The following is a 21,353-nucleotide window of genomic DNA, read 5'->3' as shown; positions in this document are numbered from 1 at the left end:
TGTCCGAGACTTGTGTTGCATACAGACGGTCGGACAAAGTTGTCAGAAAATCCAATCGTACGCAACACGATGACGTTATTTCATTACGACAGGACTACGTTCAGGCTAGTAGCCAATAGCTTTGGTCTAGGAATTTGATCTGAGCATGCGTGCCACTTTGTCCGGTCGAAATTCTCTACACACAATCGGACAAAGTCCGATCGGATCATGTTGTCGGAAAGTTTTATAGCCCAGCTCTAAAACGTTGTCCGTCGGATATTCCGATGGAAACAGTCCGATGGAGCCCACACACAGTTGGATTATCTGACAACAAGATCCGATCGGACATTTTTCGTCGGAATGTACGACCGTGTGTACAAGGGCTTAGATGTGGGTTTCAATATGTGCAGATGATGTTTTAACCGTGGAAACCAACTGGCCAAAGTAATCACTGCTGATCTGTTACTGTTTGAACTCCTTTTGTGTTCATTATATCCATCTACAGCACTACAGCAAATGTTGTTTCAGTTTGGACATATATCCATGTTCTCATTTTTTATGACTTTACAAAAATTAGAGATTGGTAATTGTGAGAAAAGTTAAAATTTTCTTGTTTTCCAGATTTTTAAATGGTTCCTGAAAGGTTGCAATTCATTGGTACTGCAAACCTGTATTCTCAAATGTAGTTTTCTAGTATTTTATCAAGCATTATGTTTAATTTTCCTTTTATCTAGTCTAATCTGACTTTTGTTTTTGTAATATAGAAGGCATTTGGAAGATTGTTTTCTTGTTTAATGTAGCAGAAAGGGAGTAATATTTTGCTCTCAAACATCACTTCACATTTATGAAACACTGATGTATGTCCTAGCTAGTGATGTGCTAAAGTGAATCATTTCCCTGACAGAAGGACGGTAACAAAATATAAGTGAACATGCTGCAGGGTAAATATATAAAAGGGGCATGCGGTATTGTAAAACTGATGTATGTTAGAAGATTTACCAAGAATAGAAAAATATGATGAAATGTGTAAGGTACTGCCTCGGGTACTTTCTTGAAATGAAACTTCCACCTACAATGTATGCCATCCAGAAATCTAAGTAGAAACAAATAGATAATGCTTGAACTTTATTTTCTCAAGGACATAAAGTCCAATATTTAAGATTGACTTCACATTTTTATTTATATATTTGTCTGGTTCAGCTCATCCCCCAATTCTTCATCATTGTCACAGTAACAAAAATCAAACCAGGATGAACAGCAAGCCTGAAGCCACGGTTTCCAAATCACATTGCTCCATGCTAACTGATTATCCACCACTTGAATGGTTTCTTGATGAGCTTCTCTGGCATGCTGAATAGTCTTAAGAATGTTATAGAAATTTGGTTCCGTTTCTGGTGTGATAGGATACTTTTCACTTGAATCTCTAGACAAGTCAAAAAGCAAAGGGGGGTTGTGCTGCGTGACAAAATCTCCATAGCAGTGACAGACATGTGAATTAAAGCAGCCTTCCGAACTTTCTGGATAAAAGTTAGGAGTAAAGAAGAATGCCTTCCAAATGGAGGTACCTAAAAAGAGAAAATAAACAATTACCATGTGTTATGTGATTTGCAGAGTAAAATTGCTACAAAAAAGCAGAGCTCTAGTTGAAAAAGCCATTTCAAGGCAGGACTGCACCACTACCATGAGTAAACACCCTTGATAAGAGGAAGGTTTCATGACATCACATTACCAGCCATAAATATCATAAGATCACCTGATATCCGTGATGTTTCTCTGGCCACTGGATTTTGTGTCATGCCAAGAAGGGATCTGGCGTGTGCTGTTCTGGAATCACAGAATCCTACTATGCCTACTAGTGGCTATCAGCTGGTAGTGATAATTGTATGTAAGATCCGGCAGGCTGGCTTTACCCAAGTTGATTGATAGATCAACTTGGTACATTTATCCTACCCATAACACTTTTAAAGCAGTTACAGACACTTTTATTTTCTTTTTTTCCCTTTTGAGATAAAGGATTTAACTATTTGAATAAAAACTAAGCATTGACTGGGTTTTTACTAGTGATAGACTGCATCATATATGTCATATTTTGATTACTTATTTTATCAGGCTGTCCAGTAGAGACTGAAAATTCTCAGGAGAGTTTAAGACTATCCTAGAAAAATAAAGAAAAGCTAACCTGTAGAACTGTGAGGGCAGTATATTTTCCCACAGCAGGACTGATTTGATCTTGTGACCTGTGACGTTCTTTAATGGGCCAGATATCTAGATCAAACCTATTGAAAGAAGAATTGAATTCAATAGAGAGTAGGGATACCGAAGGCTGCGTTTGCGCCCATGCCTATGTGTGCCCTAGGTGGCTGCCTAGTTTGCCTAGCAGTAGCACCAGCACTGGTAGAGCTGCACAGAGAAGGGTTTTCATCCTAATTCAGAGAATGCATTAGGTAAATAATCTGCTGTCTTTAGAATCACTTAAAAAAACCTTACTGAGTCCAAGGTACAGGTGTGATCTCAAACAGCTGAGTATGTGAATATGTGCAAAGGAACCTGGAAGTGTGCTTGTTGTCTGGATATAATATGATATAATGATATATAATATACTTTATAGCATATGTACAAAACTGCTATACATTCCTTCCAAGTATTCCATGTTCCATAATTACCCTGTACAACATACAGTGGTGTGAAAAAGTGTTTGCCCCCTTCCTCATTTCCTGTTCCTTTGCATGTTTGTCACACTTAAGTGTTTCGGAACATCAAACCAATTTAAACAATAGTCAAGGACAACACAAGTAAACACAAAATGCAATTTGTAAATGAAGGTGTTTATTATTAAAGGTGAAAAAAAATCCAATCCATCATGGCCCTGTGTGAAAAAGTTATTGCCCCCCTTGTTAAAACATACTATAACTGTGGTTGTCCACACCTGAGTTCAATTTCTCTAGCCACACCCAGGCCTGATTATTGCCACACCTGTTCACAATCAAGGCATCACTTAAATAGGAGCTGCTTGACACAGTAAGGTCCACCAGAAGATCCTTAAAAGCTACACATCATGCCGAGACCCAAAGAAATTCAGGAACAATTGAGAAAGAAAGTAATTGAGATCTATCAGTCTGGAAAGGGTTATAAAGCAATTTCCAAAGCTTTGGGAATCCAGCGAACCACAGTGAGAGCCATTATCCACAAATGGCGAAGACATGGAACAGTGGTGAACCTTCCCAGGAGTGGCCGGCCGCCCAAAATTACCCCAAGAGCGCAGCGACGACTCATCCAAGAGGTCACAAAAGACCCCACAACAACGTCCAAGGAACTGCAGGCCTCACTTGCCTCAGTTAAGGTCAGCGTTCATGCCTCCACCATCAGGAAAAGACTGGGCAAAAATGGCCTGCATGGCAGAGTTCCAAGGAGAAAACCACTGCTGAGCAAAAAGAACATCAAAGCTCGTCTCAATTTCTCCACAACACATCTTGATGATCCCCAAGACTTTTGGGACAACATTCTGTGGACTGATGAGACAAAAGTGGAACTCTTTGGAAGGTGTGTATCCAAGTATATCTGGCGTAGAAGGAACACTGCATTTCATAAAAAGAACATTATACCAACAGTAAAATATGGTGGTGGTAGTGTGATGGTCTGGGGCTGTTTTGCTGCTTCAGGACCTGGAAGACTTGCCGTGATAAAAGGAACTATGAATTCTGCTGTCTACCAAGAGATCCTGAAGGAGAATGTCCGACCATCTGTTCGTGTACTCAAGCTGAAACGAACTTGGGTTCTGCAGCAGGACAATGATCCTAAACACACCAGCAAATCCACCACCGAATGGCTGAAGAAAAACAAAATGAAGACTTTGGAGTGGCCTAGCCAAAGTCCTGACCTGAATCCTATTGAGATGTTGTGGTATGACCTTAAAAAGGCCGTTCATGCTTGAAAACCCTCCAATGTAACTGAATTAGGACAATTCTGCAAAGATGAGTGGGCCAAAATTCCTCCAGGACGCTGTAAAAGCCTCATTGCACGTTATCGCAAACGCTTTTGTTGCAGTTGTTGCTGCTAAGGGTGGCCCAACCAGTTATTAGGTTTAGGGGGCAATCACTTTTTCACACAGGGCCATAAAGGTTTGGATTTTTTTTCACCTTTAATAATAAACACCTTCATTTACAAAATGCATTTTGTGTTTACTTGTGTTGTCCTTGACTATTGTTTAAATTGGTTTGATGTTCCGAAACACTTAAGTGTGACAAACATGCAAAGGAACAGGAAATGAGGAAGGGGGCAAACACTTTTTCACACCACTGTAATAGTGAACATTTTCCTTCCAATGTGCTCTGCAAATCTTGAAAAATATATAAACGGCCAGTACCTATCTTTCTTAGTCTTTTTTGCAGCATAATATTTGTTCTAAAACTATATAAATTAGAACCCTCCTATCTGTTACATAGTACTACATAGTAGGTGAGGTTGAAAAAAGACACAAGTCCATCAAGTCCAACCTATGTGTGATTATATGTCAGTATTACATTGTATATCCCTGTATGTTGCGGTCATTCAGGAGCTTATCTAATAGTTTTTTGAAACTATCGATGCCCCTTGCTGAGATCACTGCCTGTGGACGATTATTCCACATCCTTGCCGCTCTTACAGTGAAGAACTCTCTTCGTAGTTTAGGGTTGAACCTCTTGTCTTCTAATTTTAATGAGTGGCCATGGTCTTGTTAAACTCCCTTCCGTAAAAAAGTTGTATCTCTTTTGTGGGGTCACCAGTATGGTATTTGTAAATTGAAATCATATCCTCTCTCAAGCGTCTCTTCTCCAGAGAGAATAAGTTCAGTGCTCGCATGCCAATATTCTGTCTGCTTTGTTAGGAGCAGCTTGGCATTGCTGAGCCTATCTACTAGGACACCTTTTTCCATCCTAGATTCCCCCAGAGGTTCTCCCCCAGTGTATAGATTTCATTCATATTTTTGCCACCCAAATGCATTATTTTACATTTTTCTACATTAAACCTAATTTGCTGTGTAGTTGCCCACCCATTCATTTGTTCAGATCTTCTTGCAAGGTTTCCACATCCTGTGGAGAACCTATTGCCTTGCTTAGCTTAGTATTGTCCACAAATGCAGAGATTGAACTGTTTGCCCCATCCTCAAGGTCGTTTATGAACAAATTAAATAGGATTGGTCCCAGCACATAACCCTGTGGGACCCCACTACCCACCCCTGACCATTCTGATTATTCCCCATTTATCACCACCCTCTGAACTTGTTCTTGTAGCCAGTTTTCAATCCATGTACCCACCCTAAGGTCCATTCCAACTGACCTTATTTTGTACAGTAAATGTTTATGGGGAACTGTGTCAAATGCTTTTGCAAAATCCAGATACACCACATCTACGGGCCTTCCTTTATCTAGATGGCAACTCACCTCCTCATAGAAGGTTAATAGACTGGTTTGGCAAGAACGACTCTTCATGAATTCATGCGGATTACTGCTAATGATACAGTTTTTATTACTAAAACCTTGTATATAGTCCCTTATTATCCCCTCCAAGACCTTCTTGCATTCTATTGATGTTAGGCTAACTGCTCTGTAATTCCCAAGGATGTATTTTGGGCCCTTTTTTAAATATTGGTGCTACATTGGCTTTTCTCCAATCCACTGGTACCATTCCAGTCAGTAGACTGTCAGTAAAAATTAGGAACAATGGTCTGGCAATTACTTGACTGAGTTCCTTAAGTACTCTTGGGTGCAAGCCATCCAGTCCCGGTGATTTATTAATGTTAAGTTTCCCAAGTCTAATTCTAATTCTGTCTTCTGTTAGCCATAAGGGTGTTTCCTGTGATGTGTCACGAAGATAAACACTGTAGTTTTGGTTACTGAAGCCCCCCGATTCTCTCCTTTGTAATCAGATGTCCTTCCTCATTTTTTATGGGGGCTAATATGGTCTGTTCTCCCCTGTTTACATACTTAAATAATTTCTTGGGATTTTTGCTCTCCTCCATTATGTGTCTTCCGTGTTCTATCTTAGCTGCTCTAATTGCACTCTTACATTTCTTGTTGCATTCTTTATAAAGTTTGAATGCTGATGATGATCCCTCAACCTTGTATTTTTTGAAGGTCTTCTCTTTTATATGCATTTTTATATTGGCGTCAAGCCATCTCACTTCTGTGAGAAAGTGGACACCTGAATTCCCAATGTTTCTTCTTACACTGCACAAAGATCATACTTTTGATATGATATTAGTGATATAGACATTAGATGTTATATTAGTGTGCTTTGTTCACAGTACTATATCGTTTGGTCAGCACAGAGGCTTAGTGCTCAATGTTGCTGCCTTGCAACACTAGGACTTGCAGTTCAAATTACAACCATGACATTGCATGATGTTTTCATTCTCTCCCTGTTCCACACTCCAAAGACATACTAGTCTTGTCTTTATTGGCCCTAATATATGTATGCATCCATGTGAGGCAAGGACCTTTAATCGTTAGCTTCTTCAGGGCAGGGACAGGATACAAATGTACAAGAGCTGCATGAATTGTCACCACTATACACTGTATATACCTGGTTAAAAAATAAATAAATATTTGATGGATAATTACACATATAATTGCAAATATATAATTGCACTTCTCCTGGAAAAACATAGATGCTGCATTGGGGAAGATACATAGTTCACAGGTGAGTAAGAAGTTGGGAGATATTTTACACCTTTTTAGTGTTGTAAACTAAGCTAACATGTTCCTACCAAATCTGTGTGTGTCCAGAATAACCTTACAGTGCCATAAAAAGTTTACTCTGTGGGTAGCCATGTTGATTAATAAACTGTAGAGTACAATAAAAAAAAAAAAAAATCCAAAACTTCATAGTTTACACTGTTAATTGTTAATCTAATGCTGGCATTAACAAATGTTTAACAACAACATATTCATTATCTAAATTTAATCTACAACACGGTGGTCTCGTTTCTTACTTGGTTGATTTGATTCAAAGCTAAGCTCCAGCCACAATATTTTGTTTGCAGTAGTGGGGAGGAGTTAGAACTTCTGTTTTTTTTCTTTTCTTTTTTGCAGTCTTTTCCATATTCGAGAGAGAAATCCATTTAAACAGGGCCAGAGAAAATAATTTATGATAATGTTTGTATTGCTTTCTGTGCGTTCTTGTCTCAGTCATAGAGACAGGAAGTGATAAATTCTCACCAATAGGGTTACAGACAGAGATAAACACCTAACATAATTTTTTAGTTCTTCTCCACTCTATCTAAAGGCAAAAAAAGAGGGAAAGCTCATGCAACACTTATGATGGCCATACACGCTTCAATAAATAAAATGTATTTTCCTATAAACAAAGTGTATTTCAATCAATAGTTGAATGATATAATCATAAGCTATTAATCTTATCTCTGTTTTCACCATGCAAGCCCATATACTGTTTGATCAAAATACGATCAGAGTCAAAGCATTTCAGTGCTGCTGATCAATGTAACACTGTTGAAAATTTTATAACCCGGCCAATTCACTCAGTTTTACCAAATATATTCTAAAAGAGGCTAAATGAAATCAGGTAATACAATTGAACATATATGGTCAGCATTAGATAAATGCAAGCAGCACATTCCAAATTAATCCATATTCATGTTTCATGTACCTAATATCAGAAAGTACAAAAAAAAAAAATGACACATTAGAGACCATAGTACTCAATGGCAGGTTTAGGCAGCAATGCTTTAAAGCATTAAAACAGACAAGGCATCATTTTCTACTCAGAAAGGAGTACTGAAATACATAATTAGCCTTAACATCTAAATGGTTTTATTTATTAAACAAGTAAAAGGGAAAGGCACCCTTTAGATCATTATTACCAGTATAGTAACATATACTGTGCCAATGACATTTAATGATGGTTATACTTTTTTCCCATTGAAACTTGAAATCAAAGGCGTGAAATGTGAGCTTGAAAATATACTGTACACCAAGCAATGAATATAAAATTAATACTGCAAAGGAAGTCGAAATTACACGTGTTGCATAAAAATACATTAGCTATTTAAATGAATTGAAGCAAGGCAAGACACTTGAATTAATGTTTAAGCATTATTGAATGTCCTTTTTTAGTACAAGGAAAAAATGTTTAAATGCAACACAAAGATGTAAGTGAACATTATGAAAGTACATTAGAACATTTATAACACATCAGAAATAATTTAAGTTAGAATCCATTGTTGTATGTAGATAACTTGCTGGTTCATTTATCTCGATATACATCACTTCTCCTTAAACTCTGCTTAATGAGCAGGCACTAAATGTATATTGTGCCTCTATTAGTTTGTAAAACAAATCTTGACAATTCAAAGAAAAACGACATTGCTAACAGAGGGAGCACCCTAATTTAGCCCCAACAACTTACCGTCCTCACCCCTCTTGTTTTATTTTGTGGGGAAGGGGTGAAGGGGATGTAACAGGCAAGAAAGAAAAGGATAGAGTCAAACTAAAGAATGAATATTAATAGCAGTTACCTATGTATACTGTAGGTGGGAAATAGGATTCAACAACTTAGCACTGAAGAAAAAAAAAATATGCACACACATATACACATTTTAATGGTTTTGAGGATGGTACATATTTTTTCTTCTCTATTTTTTAAACTATATTAATATGGTTGAATTATTAATAGTTAAATCTCATATATTTCTTGGTTGGGTTGACTCAACAGAGGTATCAAATATTCATCACTCTGCTTTTGAAAATGTTTTATCACAGTCTCCATTGGAGAAATTTTGTTCACTCCCTGCCTCGATGACCACATGGGATGTGAGGGAAAGTCTCCCCAATGTCCACAGTAAAAGCCAATAAAACAGAGGTTCTAACCCACCTGCACTCTGTCTAAAAAAAAAAAAAAAAACAGGCATTGCCTGGTCCTGTGCTTTTATACAGAATCTGTATATAAGAGTGAGGTAGAAACCTTGGGTTTAGTCTTTGCCATAGGTTTCTCTAGCCTTTTTCTTCATTGTTCCATGCATCCTTCTTCTATGCTACTTTTTCTCAATTCTTTCAAGAGAGAATGGAATTCACAGGGAAGAATGGAATTTACAGACAAGTAAAAAATGCTTTTATTTAAATAGTAGAGTACAGGGCACAGGTAAAATATTCATAGACCCTGGGACGTTCCCAAGTGATGAGTGACAAGGGTGGGCAATAACTAGCCAAAAAGAACTGTGCCAAAATGCCCAACAACAACAGGGCTCAAAGACCCAACTGCTGCAAGAGCCTTGCGGCTGAAAGCTGCATTCGTAGATCACAGAGTGTCCCGGTAGATTTTCGAAAAGGTATGAACAGAAGACCAGGCTGCGACTTTACAAAGCTGGACAACAGAGGCTGGTGAAGCTTTTCCCTTTTGATTGTGAGCTTTAGAGATGAGTTGTGTTATCCATCTAGTGATCGTAGATTTTGAAACAAGATGTCCCTTACAAGGTCCCTCACAAGGGTGGTATAATTAGAGAGTTCATCATCCTAATAGAAGATGTAACTTTAAGGTAGATTCTGATGGCTCTGACCACAACTAGGCAGTGACAAGCAATATGCTTTGAGTGTTTTGGAGTAGGGCAAAAAGACAGAAGCACAATGTCTTCATTGAGGTGAAAGCCTGATACCACCTTAGGAAGGAATGATTTCCCCTTGTAAGAGAGAGCCACTAGCTTTCTTGATGGGTTCAAATGATGGTTTCTGCAGTGAATAAAACAGAACCAGACTGAGATCCCAAGGAATCATACATTGCTGCAAAATAAGCCTGATCTGAGTAACAGCTTGGTTAGGGGTTTTCACTAGGAAGAACAACGCCAGAGGTTTTTTGGAAAATAATGGACAAGGCTGAAATATGTCCTTTCAGAATGCTTAGAACCGAGTTCTGGTCAAATCCTGATTGTAGAAATGCCAGAATGTGAGGCATGGAGTATACTCTGAGATTAAAGCCTGAATTAATAGGCTTGCAGGAAGAATTTTCAGGAACAATAGTATGTTGTAGATGTTTATGGAAGTTCCTTTACTGTCTTGAGTAGGCAGGTAGATGTAGTTTATTGGAAAAGATACATTGCATGTCTTTTCTGCAATAAAAAGCCTGCATGCTCCCAGTATGTAACAGCAAAACTTTAGTACTACTTTAAGACCTGGACTCAGCCAGAGAATGAGATGGATGGAATAGGGGCTGAGAGACAGCAGGTCTGGCCTGTTGGGAAGAGCCTAGGGGTTGTCTCCTAGCAGTCTGAGTATGTTTGTTTAACAGGTTCTTCTAGGCCAGTTTGGTGCAATGAGAATTTAAAAATGAATATTCACAAAAGTATAAAAAAAACACATTATACATTATATAGACATTAAAGTGGATGTAAACCCGAAAAAATAATTATGTCACAATGTAGAGAATAAGATTTCTTATCATTTGAGCCCAGTCTTGCCACACAGAGTTAACCCCGCTCTGAGCAATGCTCTTTTATTGTTCAGTGAGATAAATCTTGATAAACAGGAAAACTTTGTCAAATCCCCCCCCCCCTCCCTTGTTGTGAGTGACAGGTGATTTACATATCTCATGCACTAGCCTGAGACAGGCACATCCTGTGTAAAAAGTTCACAATTCACATCCCCCTCCCCTCCTCTCCCCTCCAGCTCTCTCAGTATTGGCTGCCTTTACTGTGTTTTGATTGGATGTTTCTCATCATGGGGTGTGATCCACAGATCAGGGTGAGAGGAAACGTATGCTGCAGTGAACAGCCAGCAGAATATACACAGACTAGTGATTTAGGGGACATGTATCTAGTCAGAGCTGGGCAGAATAGAACATCCAGTGATCTGATGACTGTTATAGTGCAGTGTGTGTCTGAGGTAACCTGATCACAGTTGCAACATTTCTTTCCATCACCAGGATTTGTTATGTGGGGAAGGGGTGGATTTCTCACTTTTTATAATTTTACCCAGTAAGGCTGAATGAGCTTAGGGCCAGTTCACATTAGTGCGCTGTGCGAGGTCGCATGTGATTTGCACCGCACTGCAGTGCAAATCACATGAGATGTCCGTGCAGTGAGATTTCAGCCATACAGATAGTATGGCTCATATCGCACTGCATTATGACCAAACTCGCACAGGACCCTTTTTTGGTCTGCACCAGAATCGCATGGGTGTCAGTGAGTCAGTGTCAGTGGTCGGTGTCAATGGGGCAGTGGGTTAGGGGTTAGTGTCAGTGAGACTGTGGTCGGTGTCAGTAGGGCAGTGGTCGGTGTCAGTAGGGCAGTGGTCGGTGTCAGTGCTAGTGGGGCAGTGGACAGTGTCAGTGGGGCAGTGGACGGTGTCAGTGTCAGTGGGGCAGTGGACGGTGTCAGTGGGGCAGTGGACGATGTCAGTGTCAGTGGGGCAGTGGTCAGTGTTAGTGGACGATATCAGTGTCAGTGAGGTAGTGGTCGGTGTTAGGGGACAATGTCAGTGGGGTAGTGGTTGGTGTCAGTGGAAGATGTCAGTGGGGTAGTGGTCAGTGTCAGTGGACGATGTCAGTGTCAGTGGAGTAGTGGTCGAATTCAGTGGATGATGTCAGTGTCAGTGGGGCAGTGGACGATGTCAGTGTCAGTGGGTCAGTGTACGATATCAGTGTCAGTGAGGTAGTGGTCGGTGTCAGGGGACAATGTCAGTGGGGTAGTGGTTGGTGTCAGTGGATGATGTCAGTGTCAGTGGCGTGGTGGTCGGTGTCAGTGGACAATGTCAGTGTCAGTGAGGTAGTGGTTGGTGTCAGTGGATGATGTCAGTGGGGTAGTGGTCAGTGTCAGTGGACGATGTCAGTGTCAGTGGGGTAGTAGTCGGTGTCAGTGGACGATGTCAGTGTCAGTGGGATAGTGGTCGATGTCAGTGGACGATGTCAGTGTCAGTAGGGCAGTGGACGATGTCAGTGGACGATATCAGTGTCAGTGAGGTAGTGGTTGGTGTCAGGGGACAATGTCAGTGGGGTAGTGGTTGGTGTCAATGGATGATGTCAGTGGAGTAGTGGCCGGTGTCAGTGGACAATGTCAGTGTCAGTGAGGTAGTGGTCGGTGTCAGTGGACGATGTCAGTGTCAGTGGGGTAGTGGTCAGTGTCAGTGGACGATGTCAGTGCCAGTGGGGTAGTGGTTGGTGTCAGTGGATGATATCAGTGTCAGTGGTGTAGTGGTCGATGTCAGTGTCAGTGGTGCAGTGGACAATGTCAGTGGGGTAGTGGTCAGTGGGGCAGTGGACTATGTCAGTGTCAGTGGGGCAGTGGACGGTGTCAATGTCAGTGGGGTAGTGGTCAGTGTCAGTGAATGAAGTCAGTGCCAGTGAGGTAGTGGTCAGTGTCAGTGGACAATGTCAGTGTCAGTGGGATAGTTGTCAGTGTCAGTGGACGATGTCAGTGTCAGTGAGGTAGTGGACGATGTCAGTGGGGTAGTGGTTAGTGTCAGTGGATGATGTCAGTGTCAGTGGGGTAGTGGTCAGTGTCAGTGGACGATGTCAGTGGGGTAGTGGTCGGTGTCAGTGTCAGTGGCGTAGTGGTCAGTGTCAGTAGATGATGTCAGTGTCAGTGGGGTAGTGGTCGATGTCAGTGTCAGTGGGGCAGTGGATGATGTCAGTGTCAGTGGGGTAGTGGTCAGTGTCAGTGGACGATGTCAGTGAGGTAGTGGTTAGTGTCAGTGGATGATGTCAGTGGGGTAGTGGTCGGTGTCAGTGGATGATGTCAGTGTCAGTGGGGTAGTGATCAGTGTCAGTGGACGATGTCAGTGTCAGTGGGGTAGTGGTCAGTGTCAGTGGACGATGTCAGTGCCAGTGGGGTAGTGGTCGGTGTCAGTGTCAGTGGGGTAGTGGTCAGTGTCAGTAGATGATGTCAGTGTCAGTGGGGTAGTGGTCGATGTCAGTGTCAGTGGGGCAGTGGATGATGCCAGTGTCAGTGGGGTAGTGGTCAGTGTCAGTGGACGATGTCAGAGTCAGTGAGGTAGTGGTCGGTGTCAGTGGATGATGTCAGTGGGGTAGTGGTTGGTGTCAGTGGATGATGTCAGTGTCAGTGAGGTAGTGATCAGTGTCAGTGGACGATGTAAGTGTCAGTGGGGTAGTATTCAGTGTCAGTGGATAGTGTCAGTGGGGCAGTAGTCGGTGTAAGTGGGGTAGTGGTCGTGTCAGTGAACGGTGTCAGTGGGGTAGTAGTCAGTGTCAGTGGATGATGTCAGTGGGGGTAGTGGATCGGTGAAAGTGGGGTAGTGCTCAGTGTCAGGGGATGGTGTCAGTGGACAGTGTCAGTGGGGTAGTGGTCAGTGTCAGTGGTGTAGTGGTTGGTGTCGATTATCCCCGACTGTCACTGGACATCCATGTGTGCGGAAGTGACAGGGGGCCGTGAGCGTGCTCTGCTTTTACTCAGAATGCGCTCTGCCTCTCCTGTGTGTGCTCTGGCCAAGGGGAGTGTGGAGGTGGGCGGGGAGTTTGCTGGCATCACGACTCCGCCCACTGAGTGACAGATAACAGTCCCGCCCCCTGAATCTGGAGATTTTGGGGGTGCCAAATAGAGAAAGGGGAGACATTTGAAAGGTAAGGATACATGCAGGAGGCATGTATATCCTTATAGTTCAGCACTATGTTAGTACTTTATAATTGATGAGAGTGGGTTTACATCCACTTTAATGGCTGTGTGTTGAGTTATTTTGAGGGGACAGCAAATTTACACTGTTATACAAGCTGTACACTCACTACTTTACATTGTAGCAAAGTGTATTTTTTTTTTTTTTTGCTACAGTGTAAATTAGTGAGTGTACACCTTGTATAACAAAAAAACACATAGCCATTAATGTATAAACCACCGGCAACAAAAGTGAGTACACCCCTAAGTAAAAATGTCCAAATTGGGTCCAATTAGCAATTTTTTCTCCCCAGTGTCATGTGACTCGTTAGTGTTACAAGGTCTCAGGTGTGAATGGGGAGCAGGTGTGTTAAATTTGTTGTTATCGCTCTCACTCTTTCATACTGGTCACTGGAAGTTCAACATGACACCTCATGGCAAAGAACTCTCTGAGGATCTGAAAAAATGAATTGTCGCTCTACATAAAGGCCTCACCATGGTCGACCAAAAAAGGTGTGTGCACATGCTCAGCATCAAATCCAGAGGTTGTCTTTGGAAAAATAGAAGTATAAATGCTGCCAGTATTGCTGCAGACCTTGCAGGGGTCGGGGGTCAACCTGTCAGTGCTCAGACCATATGCTGCATACTACATAAAATTGGTCTGCATGGCTGTCATCCCAGAAGGAAGCCTATTTTAAAGATGATGCACGGGAATACCCACAATCTGTTTGCTAAAGACAAGCAGACTAAGCACATGGATTACTGGAACATGTCCTGTGGTCTGATGAGACCAAGATAAACTTATTTGATTCAGATGGTGTCAAGTGTGTATGACGGCCCAGGTGAGGAGTACAAAGACAAGTGTGTCTCACCTACAGTGAAGAATGTTGGTGAGAGTGTCATGGTCTGTGGCTGTATGAGTGCTGCCGACACTGGGGAGTTACAGTTCATTAAGGGAAACACAAATGCCAAAATTTACTGTGACATACTGAAGCAGAGCATGATCCCCCCCCCCCCCCCCCTTCGGACACTGGGCCACAAGGCAGCATTCCATCATGATAACATCCCCAAACACACCTCCAAGACGACCACTGGTTTGTTAAAAGAAGCTGAGGGTAAAGGTGATGGACTGGCCAAGCATGTCTCCAGACCTAATCGCTATTGAGCATCTGTGGGGCATCCTTAACCACTTTCAGACCGGACCATTTTGCTGGTCAATGACCAGAGGTCTTTTTACAATTTGGCACTGCGCTGCTTTAACTGGTAATTGCGCGGTCATGCAATGTTGTACCCAAACAAAATTTGCGTCCCTTTCTTCCCACAAATAGAGCTTTCTTTTGATGGTATTTGATTGCCTCTGCGATTTTTATTTTTTGCGATATAAACGTAAAAAGACCGCAAATTTTGAAAAAAAATGAAATTTTCTACTTTTTGTTATTAGAAAAATCCAATAAACTCAATTTTAGTCATACATTTAGGCCAAAATGTATTCAGCCACATGTCTTTGGTAAAAAAAAAGTCAATAACTGTATATTTATTGGTTTGCGCAAAAGTTGTCACATCTACAAACTAAGGTACGTTTTCTGGAATTTACGCAGCTTTTAGTTTACGACTGCCCATCTCATTTCTTGAGGTGCTAAAATGGCAGGGCAGTACAAAACCCCCCCAAATGACCCCATTTTGGAAAGTAGACCCCCTAAGGAAATTGATAAGTGGCATGTTGAGCCCATTGAATATTTTATTTTTTTGCCTCAAGCAATTGAATAATGACAAAAAAAAAAATTTTATTTTATTTTTTTACACAAAGTTGTCACTAAATGATATATTGCTCACACATGCTATGGGCATATGTGAAATGACACCCCAAAATAAATTCTGCTGCTTCTCCTGAGTACGGGGATACCACATATGTGGGACTTTTTGGGAGCCTAGCCACGTACGGGGCCCCGAAAACCAAGCACCGCCTTCAGGCTTTCTACGGGCGTAAATTTTTGATTTCACTTCTCACTACCTATTACAGTTTTGAAGGCCATAAAATGCCAAGATGGCACAAAACCCCCACAAATGACCCCATTTTAGAAAGTAGACACCCCAAGCTATTTGCTGAGAGGCATGTTGAGTCCATGGAATATTTTATATTTTGCCACAAGTTGCGGGAAAATTACAAACTTTTTTTTTTTTTTTTTTCACAAAGTTGTCACTAAATGATATATTGCTCACGCATGCCATGGGCATATGTGAAATGACACCCCAAAATAAATTCTACTGCTTCTCCTGAGTACGGAGATACCACATATGTGGGACTTTTTGGGAGCCTAGCCGCGTATGGGGCCCCGAAAACCAAGCACCGCCTTCAGGCTTTCTAAGGGCGTTACAGTTTTGAAGGCCATAAAATGCCAAGATGGCACAAACCCCCCCCAAATGACCCCATTTTGGAAAGTAGACACCCCTAAATTTAGGGGTACACTAGTGAGACTAGGTAATAAATGGCGGGTGCCCTGAAACTATAAAAAAATAACTAACCAACCAGCGTCACCTGTAACAGTTATATGGTGATCACTGGTGAAAGGGTTAACTAGGGGGAAATCAGGGGGCTTTATGTGGTAGTATATGGGGGTCCCTGGCGCTATAAAAAGCTGCGGCGAACCTAAATACCTACCTGCCTAACTAGCGTCACCTGTGACACTAATACAGCGATCAGAAAAACGATCGCTTATTAGGCTGGGTTCACACTGGAGCGATGCGGGAACGCCACGAATCCGCGGCGGGTTCCCGCATCGCATGCCTCCCGGCGGCAGTTCACACTGCCCTATGCGAACTGCTGGGAGTGTCAGTGAAATGTTAATGACACCCCCAGATCAGTTCGCATATCGCAGTGCGATCTGCAAACTCGGATCGCATGGTGTGAACACCCATGCGATCCGATTCTGCTGCGGACCAAAAAAAGGGTCCCGTGCGAGTTTGCGGCGGGTGCGACACAAATTCAGCCATACTATCTGTATGGCTGAACTCGAATCGCACAGAGATCGGATGTGATTTGCACTGCAGTGCGGTGCGAATCACATCCGTTCTCATAAACCGCTGCAATGTGAACCCAGCCTTAGTGACACTGGCGACGGGGGGTGATCACGGGGTTAAACCTTTATTGGGGGGTTAGGGGGGTACCTTAGAACTAAAGGGGGCTAACCCTAACTGCCCTAACAGTTATTACAGTCACAAATGACACCCGCCGGGTGATCAGGGGGTTAAACCTTTATTAGGTAATAAATGGCGGGTGCCCTGAAACTATAAAAAAATAACTAACCAACCAGCGTCACCTGTAACAGTTATATGGTGATCACTGGTGAAAGGGTTAACTAGGGGGCAATCAGGGGGCTTTATGCGGTAGTATATGGGGGTCCCTGGCGCTATAAAAAGCTGCGGCGAACCTAAATACCTACCTGCCTAACTAGCGTCACCTGTGACACTAATACAGCGATCAGAAAAATGATCGCTTATTAGGCTGGGTTCACACTGGAGCGATGCAGGAACGCCACGAATCCGCGGCGGGTTCCCGCATCGCATGCCTCCCAGTGGCAGTTCACACTGCCCTATGCGAACTGCTGGGAGTGTCAGTGAAATGTTAATGACACCCCCAGATCAGTTCGCATATCGCAGTGCGATCTGCAAACTCGGATCGCATGGTGTGAACACCCATGCGATCCGATTCTGCTGCGGACCAAAAAAAGGGTCCCATGCGAATTTGCGGCGGGTGCGGCGACACTGGCGACGGGGGGTGATCACGGGGTTAAACCTTTATTGGGGGGGTAAGGGGGTACAACTAAAGGGGGCTAACCCTAACTGCCCTAACAGTTATTACAATCACAAATGACACCAATGCAAAAAAAAAAATGACATCGGTGTCACTGTGACTGGGGGGCAGGGGTAATTGGGGGGGTGATCGGGGGGGTGTGAGTGTGCCTGGCATGTTCTACTGTGTAGTGTCGTGTTGGTGCAACTCACCGATCCTCTCTCCTCGGTGTCGGAACAAAAAATACCGACACGGAGGAGAGATTACATCACTTCCTCTCCTGTGTTTACATTAAAGGAGAGGAAGTGATGTCACGGAGCATTTCCATTCGTCGGGAGCGATCGCGAGGGGATGGCCATGAATGAATGGCCGCCCCCTCATCCCGGATCGCTCCCGAACGAATACCGACCGCCGCAGGCACCGGGGGGGCCCGATCGGGCCCCCCACCCGCGGGAAGGCAGGGATGTATATATACGCCCATATGCCTGCCCGTGCCATTCTGTCGACGTATATCGTCGTGCTGCGGTCGGCAAGTGGTTAAATGGAAGGTGGAGGAGGGAAAGGTCTCTAACATCCACCAGTGGCAACCTGTGAAGCTCTGGTGAACGCCATGCCCAAGAGGGTTAAGGTAGTGCTGGAGAATAATGGTGGCCATACAAAATATTGACACTTTGGACATTTTCATTTAGGGGTGTACTCATTTTTGTTGCCAGCTGTTTAGACATTAATGACTCTGTGTTGAGTTATTTTGAGGGAACAGCAAATTTACACTGTTATACAAGCTGTACACTCACTACTTTACATTGTAGCAAAGTGTCATTTCTTCAGTGTTGTCACATGAAAAGATATAATAACATATTTACAGAAATGTGAAGGGTGTACTCACTTTTGTGAGATACTGTATATATATATATATATATATATATATATATATATATATATATATATACAAACATCTGGATCTCTGTGGCGCTGACTGTTAGTAGGGAAATGGCTCTGACAGCCCAGTAAGTATGTGTAATGCCGTGACTTCCTCATTCCCAGTGCCATTGGCCAATGAATGGTAATGTCCACATGGAGTTTGGAAGGGAGGGCCCCTGGAACCCAGAATCCCTTGGAAAGGTTGGGAAACCCATTTTTCAGCTCCCCATACACCTCTTATGTCTAAGTAACCCTGCGCCATCCTGGCACAGGGTGACTGAGAAAATCTATCTGGGATTACTTAAAATGGGACAGTAATAATTATCCACAATATCTCCCAGGCCAGGATATATGTAGAGACTATTCTTGGTTTGTTTGATCCTGAACTCAACATGTTAGTGTTGTGAGATGAAAGTGTATATAAAACTTGTTTTTTTGTTCTAATAAAGAGTCCATGTTCTGAAACTAAACCAGAATCATCTTGTTTTCTGCTTGTGAGTGTTGGAATATCTGATATCTATATTCAGACTGGGAGGAAGTGGTATATGACGAAAGCACTCAAGCGGAGTGTGGAATTTTTCGTTACATTGATGGCAAGCAGTGGGATGCTTCCTGCAGTCTGGGACATCCAAACTTACATCTGGATCCCAGGTCCACTTAGCAGGGGAGGATAAGAGAGGTACAGATACTAGCCGCCATGGAAGAGGAATTCAAAAGGAGGTTGCGAGCGATGCAGATACAGCACAGAGAACCAATTTTAGAGCAGGTCCTGCTGGGATGGTTTGATTCTATCCACTGCAAACTCTGGAAGGAAGAGCTAGCCGTGAGCAGCGACACCAGGGAAAAGTTCTTCCCTCCATCCAGGAAAGGTACTGCTTGCAATATGGATTGCAGATGCTGTTTTTGGGAGAAAAAGCCCATTTGAAGCCCATGTGAGTAGCCATTTGTTTGTTAAATAAAGTTGTTTTAAAAGGAAATCATCAGTGTGTACTTAGATTATGCTCCTCTCGTAATATTATACCCCTGGGTTATCGAATGGTGGATCTGAATCCTGTTTGGAGATTATACCCATATGAGTCATGCGTTGTTGACTATCTGTTAGCTCAGTGGTCCACTCCTAGAGGTGAGTGAAAAGAGTGTCATGGAGATGGAGGGAAAGTCACCCTTGCATTGAATTTTCTCACTGGGACTCTTTGCTTGCTAGGACTGTTAGTCCACCTTCTGCTTTTGTTTTTATTTGGATGTATGTGGACTTTTTATTATATATGAAATGTTTTAATGAGCCCTAATTTTATGCTGCACTCCATTGTATAATATCGACTGTTGGATTATGTGAAAAATATTTTAGTGTTCAGCTGCATTTTATCTCTGCCAATTTTCTCTTTGTATTCCGATATTGTTACACAGTTTGGGGATGGCCCCTTCCTGTTCCAACATGACTGCACACGAATGCACAAAGCAAAGTCCATAAAGACATGGAGGTCTTCTCGGCCAACATCAGTGCATGATGTCTCACAAATGCGTTTATGGAAGAAGAGTCAAACATTCCTATAGACACACTCCTAAACCTTGTGGACAGCCTTCCCAGCAGAGTTGAAGCTGTCATAGCTGCAAAGTGTGGGCCAACTCAATATTGAACCCTACGCACATGACTGGAATGCCATTAAAGTTCATGTGCGTGTAAAGGCAGGCATCCCAATACTTTTGACAATATAGTTTTATGGGAGTCCACAGGCGAGAGTGAGCCTATAGTGGAGGCACAGTCTTAAAGGTGCAGCTGGATGGAAGGATGACCCTGGACTCTGTAACGAAACATCCCACACTATGCTTGAGTACTTTCGTCATATACCGCTTCCTCCCAGTCTGAATATAGATATCAGATATTCCAATCGTTTACAAGCACAAAACAAGACGATAGGTGTTTAGCGAGAGCAATTATTCTAGCCCTAGAACTCCTCTCTAACTCAAAACATGCAACCTGTATAACTTTTTAAACGTTGCCTATGGAGATTTTTAAGGGTAAACATTTGTCGCCATTCCACGAGCGGGTGCAATTTTGAAGCGTGACATGTTGAGTATCAGTTTACTCGGCGTAACATTGTCTTTCACAATATTTAAAAAAATTGGGCTACTGTTGTCTTATCTTATTTTTTAATTTAAAAAAGTGTTTTTTTTTTCCAAAAAAAGCACGCTTGTAAGACTGCTGCACAAATATTGTGTGAAGAAAGTATTGCAACGGCCACCTGCAATGTAAATGGTGTTCAAACTGCACATGTGAGGTATCACCATGATCGTTAGGGTAAGAGCAGTAATTCTAGCACAAGGCCTCCTCTGTAACTCTAAACAGGTAACCTGTAAATGTTCCTAAAGCTACACCTATGGAGGTTTTTAAGTCCTGTTTGTTGCCATTCCACGAGCGTGCACAATTTTAAAGTATGACAGGTTAGGTATCTATTTACTCGGTGTAACATCATCTTTCACATTATACAAAAAAATGAGGTAACTTTTGTTTTTAATTAATTAAAGCGTATTTTGTCGAAAAAAAATGGGTCTCTGCTAATATATATATATATATTTTTAATATTTGTTGGTTTTAAGTCATTTTCTAGCAAAACATACCAATTTAAACTTGTAAACAAAAAGTCCCAAAAATGGTGTATGAAGGCTTTTTTTTATAACAAACATGTCATACATAACTGCTCTGTGCAATGGTTTTTCACAGACCAGCTTAAATTCTCCTCTTCTCAGGTCCCTCGTCGACACTCCTGACCTCCCCCCTACTGAGTGATTGGGAAACTCGTTCATGCTTGCTCCCGAGCTGCCTCTGTGCGTCTATGACACACAGAGCATGGCTCGGCCCTGTCCCCCACTTCCTCCTCACTGGCTCTAATTTACAGCAGTGGGTGCCAATGGCTCCCACTGCTATGTTTCAGCCTTCTGCTCATGTGCACATTGCTGGATTAGGTTTGGGCTCAGGTGGGTATAAGGGAGGGGGGCTGAGGGAGGTGCTGCACAACATAGTGCTTGATGGTAAAAAACCTTCAGCCTTTACAACCACTTTAAATTTAACCATGA

General features: G+C 42.4%; 1 protein-coding gene across 2 annotated transcripts in view; it reads right to left on the bottom strand.

Moving 5' to 3' along the window:
• Positions 1-1,091: 1,091 nt before the first annotated feature.
• The window catches only part of STS (steroid sulfatase), a 441,865-nt gene continuing 421,603 nt past the window's right edge, over positions 1,092-21,353 (bottom strand). For both annotated transcript variants that reach the window (XM_077480825.1, XM_077480826.1), the window contains one exon: positions 1,092-1,544. In XM_077480825.1, the coding sequence (XP_077336951.1) occupies positions 1,159-1,544 (386 nt within the window). In that variant the 3' untranslated portion in view covers positions 1,092-1,158. The remainder of the gene's footprint in view (positions 1,545-21,353) is intronic.

The sequence above is a fragment of the Lithobates pipiens genome, unplaced genomic scaffold (assembly GCF_037356315.1).
Source record: "Lithobates pipiens isolate NorthernLeopardFrog02 unplaced genomic scaffold, aLitPip1_a1.2 Scaffold_16, whole genome shotgun sequence".
NCBI lineage: Eukaryota > Metazoa > Chordata > Amphibia > Anura > Ranidae > Lithobates > Lithobates pipiens.
Note: the sequence above shows the minus strand (reverse complement) of the source record. Positions and strands in the feature narration are given on the sequence as shown.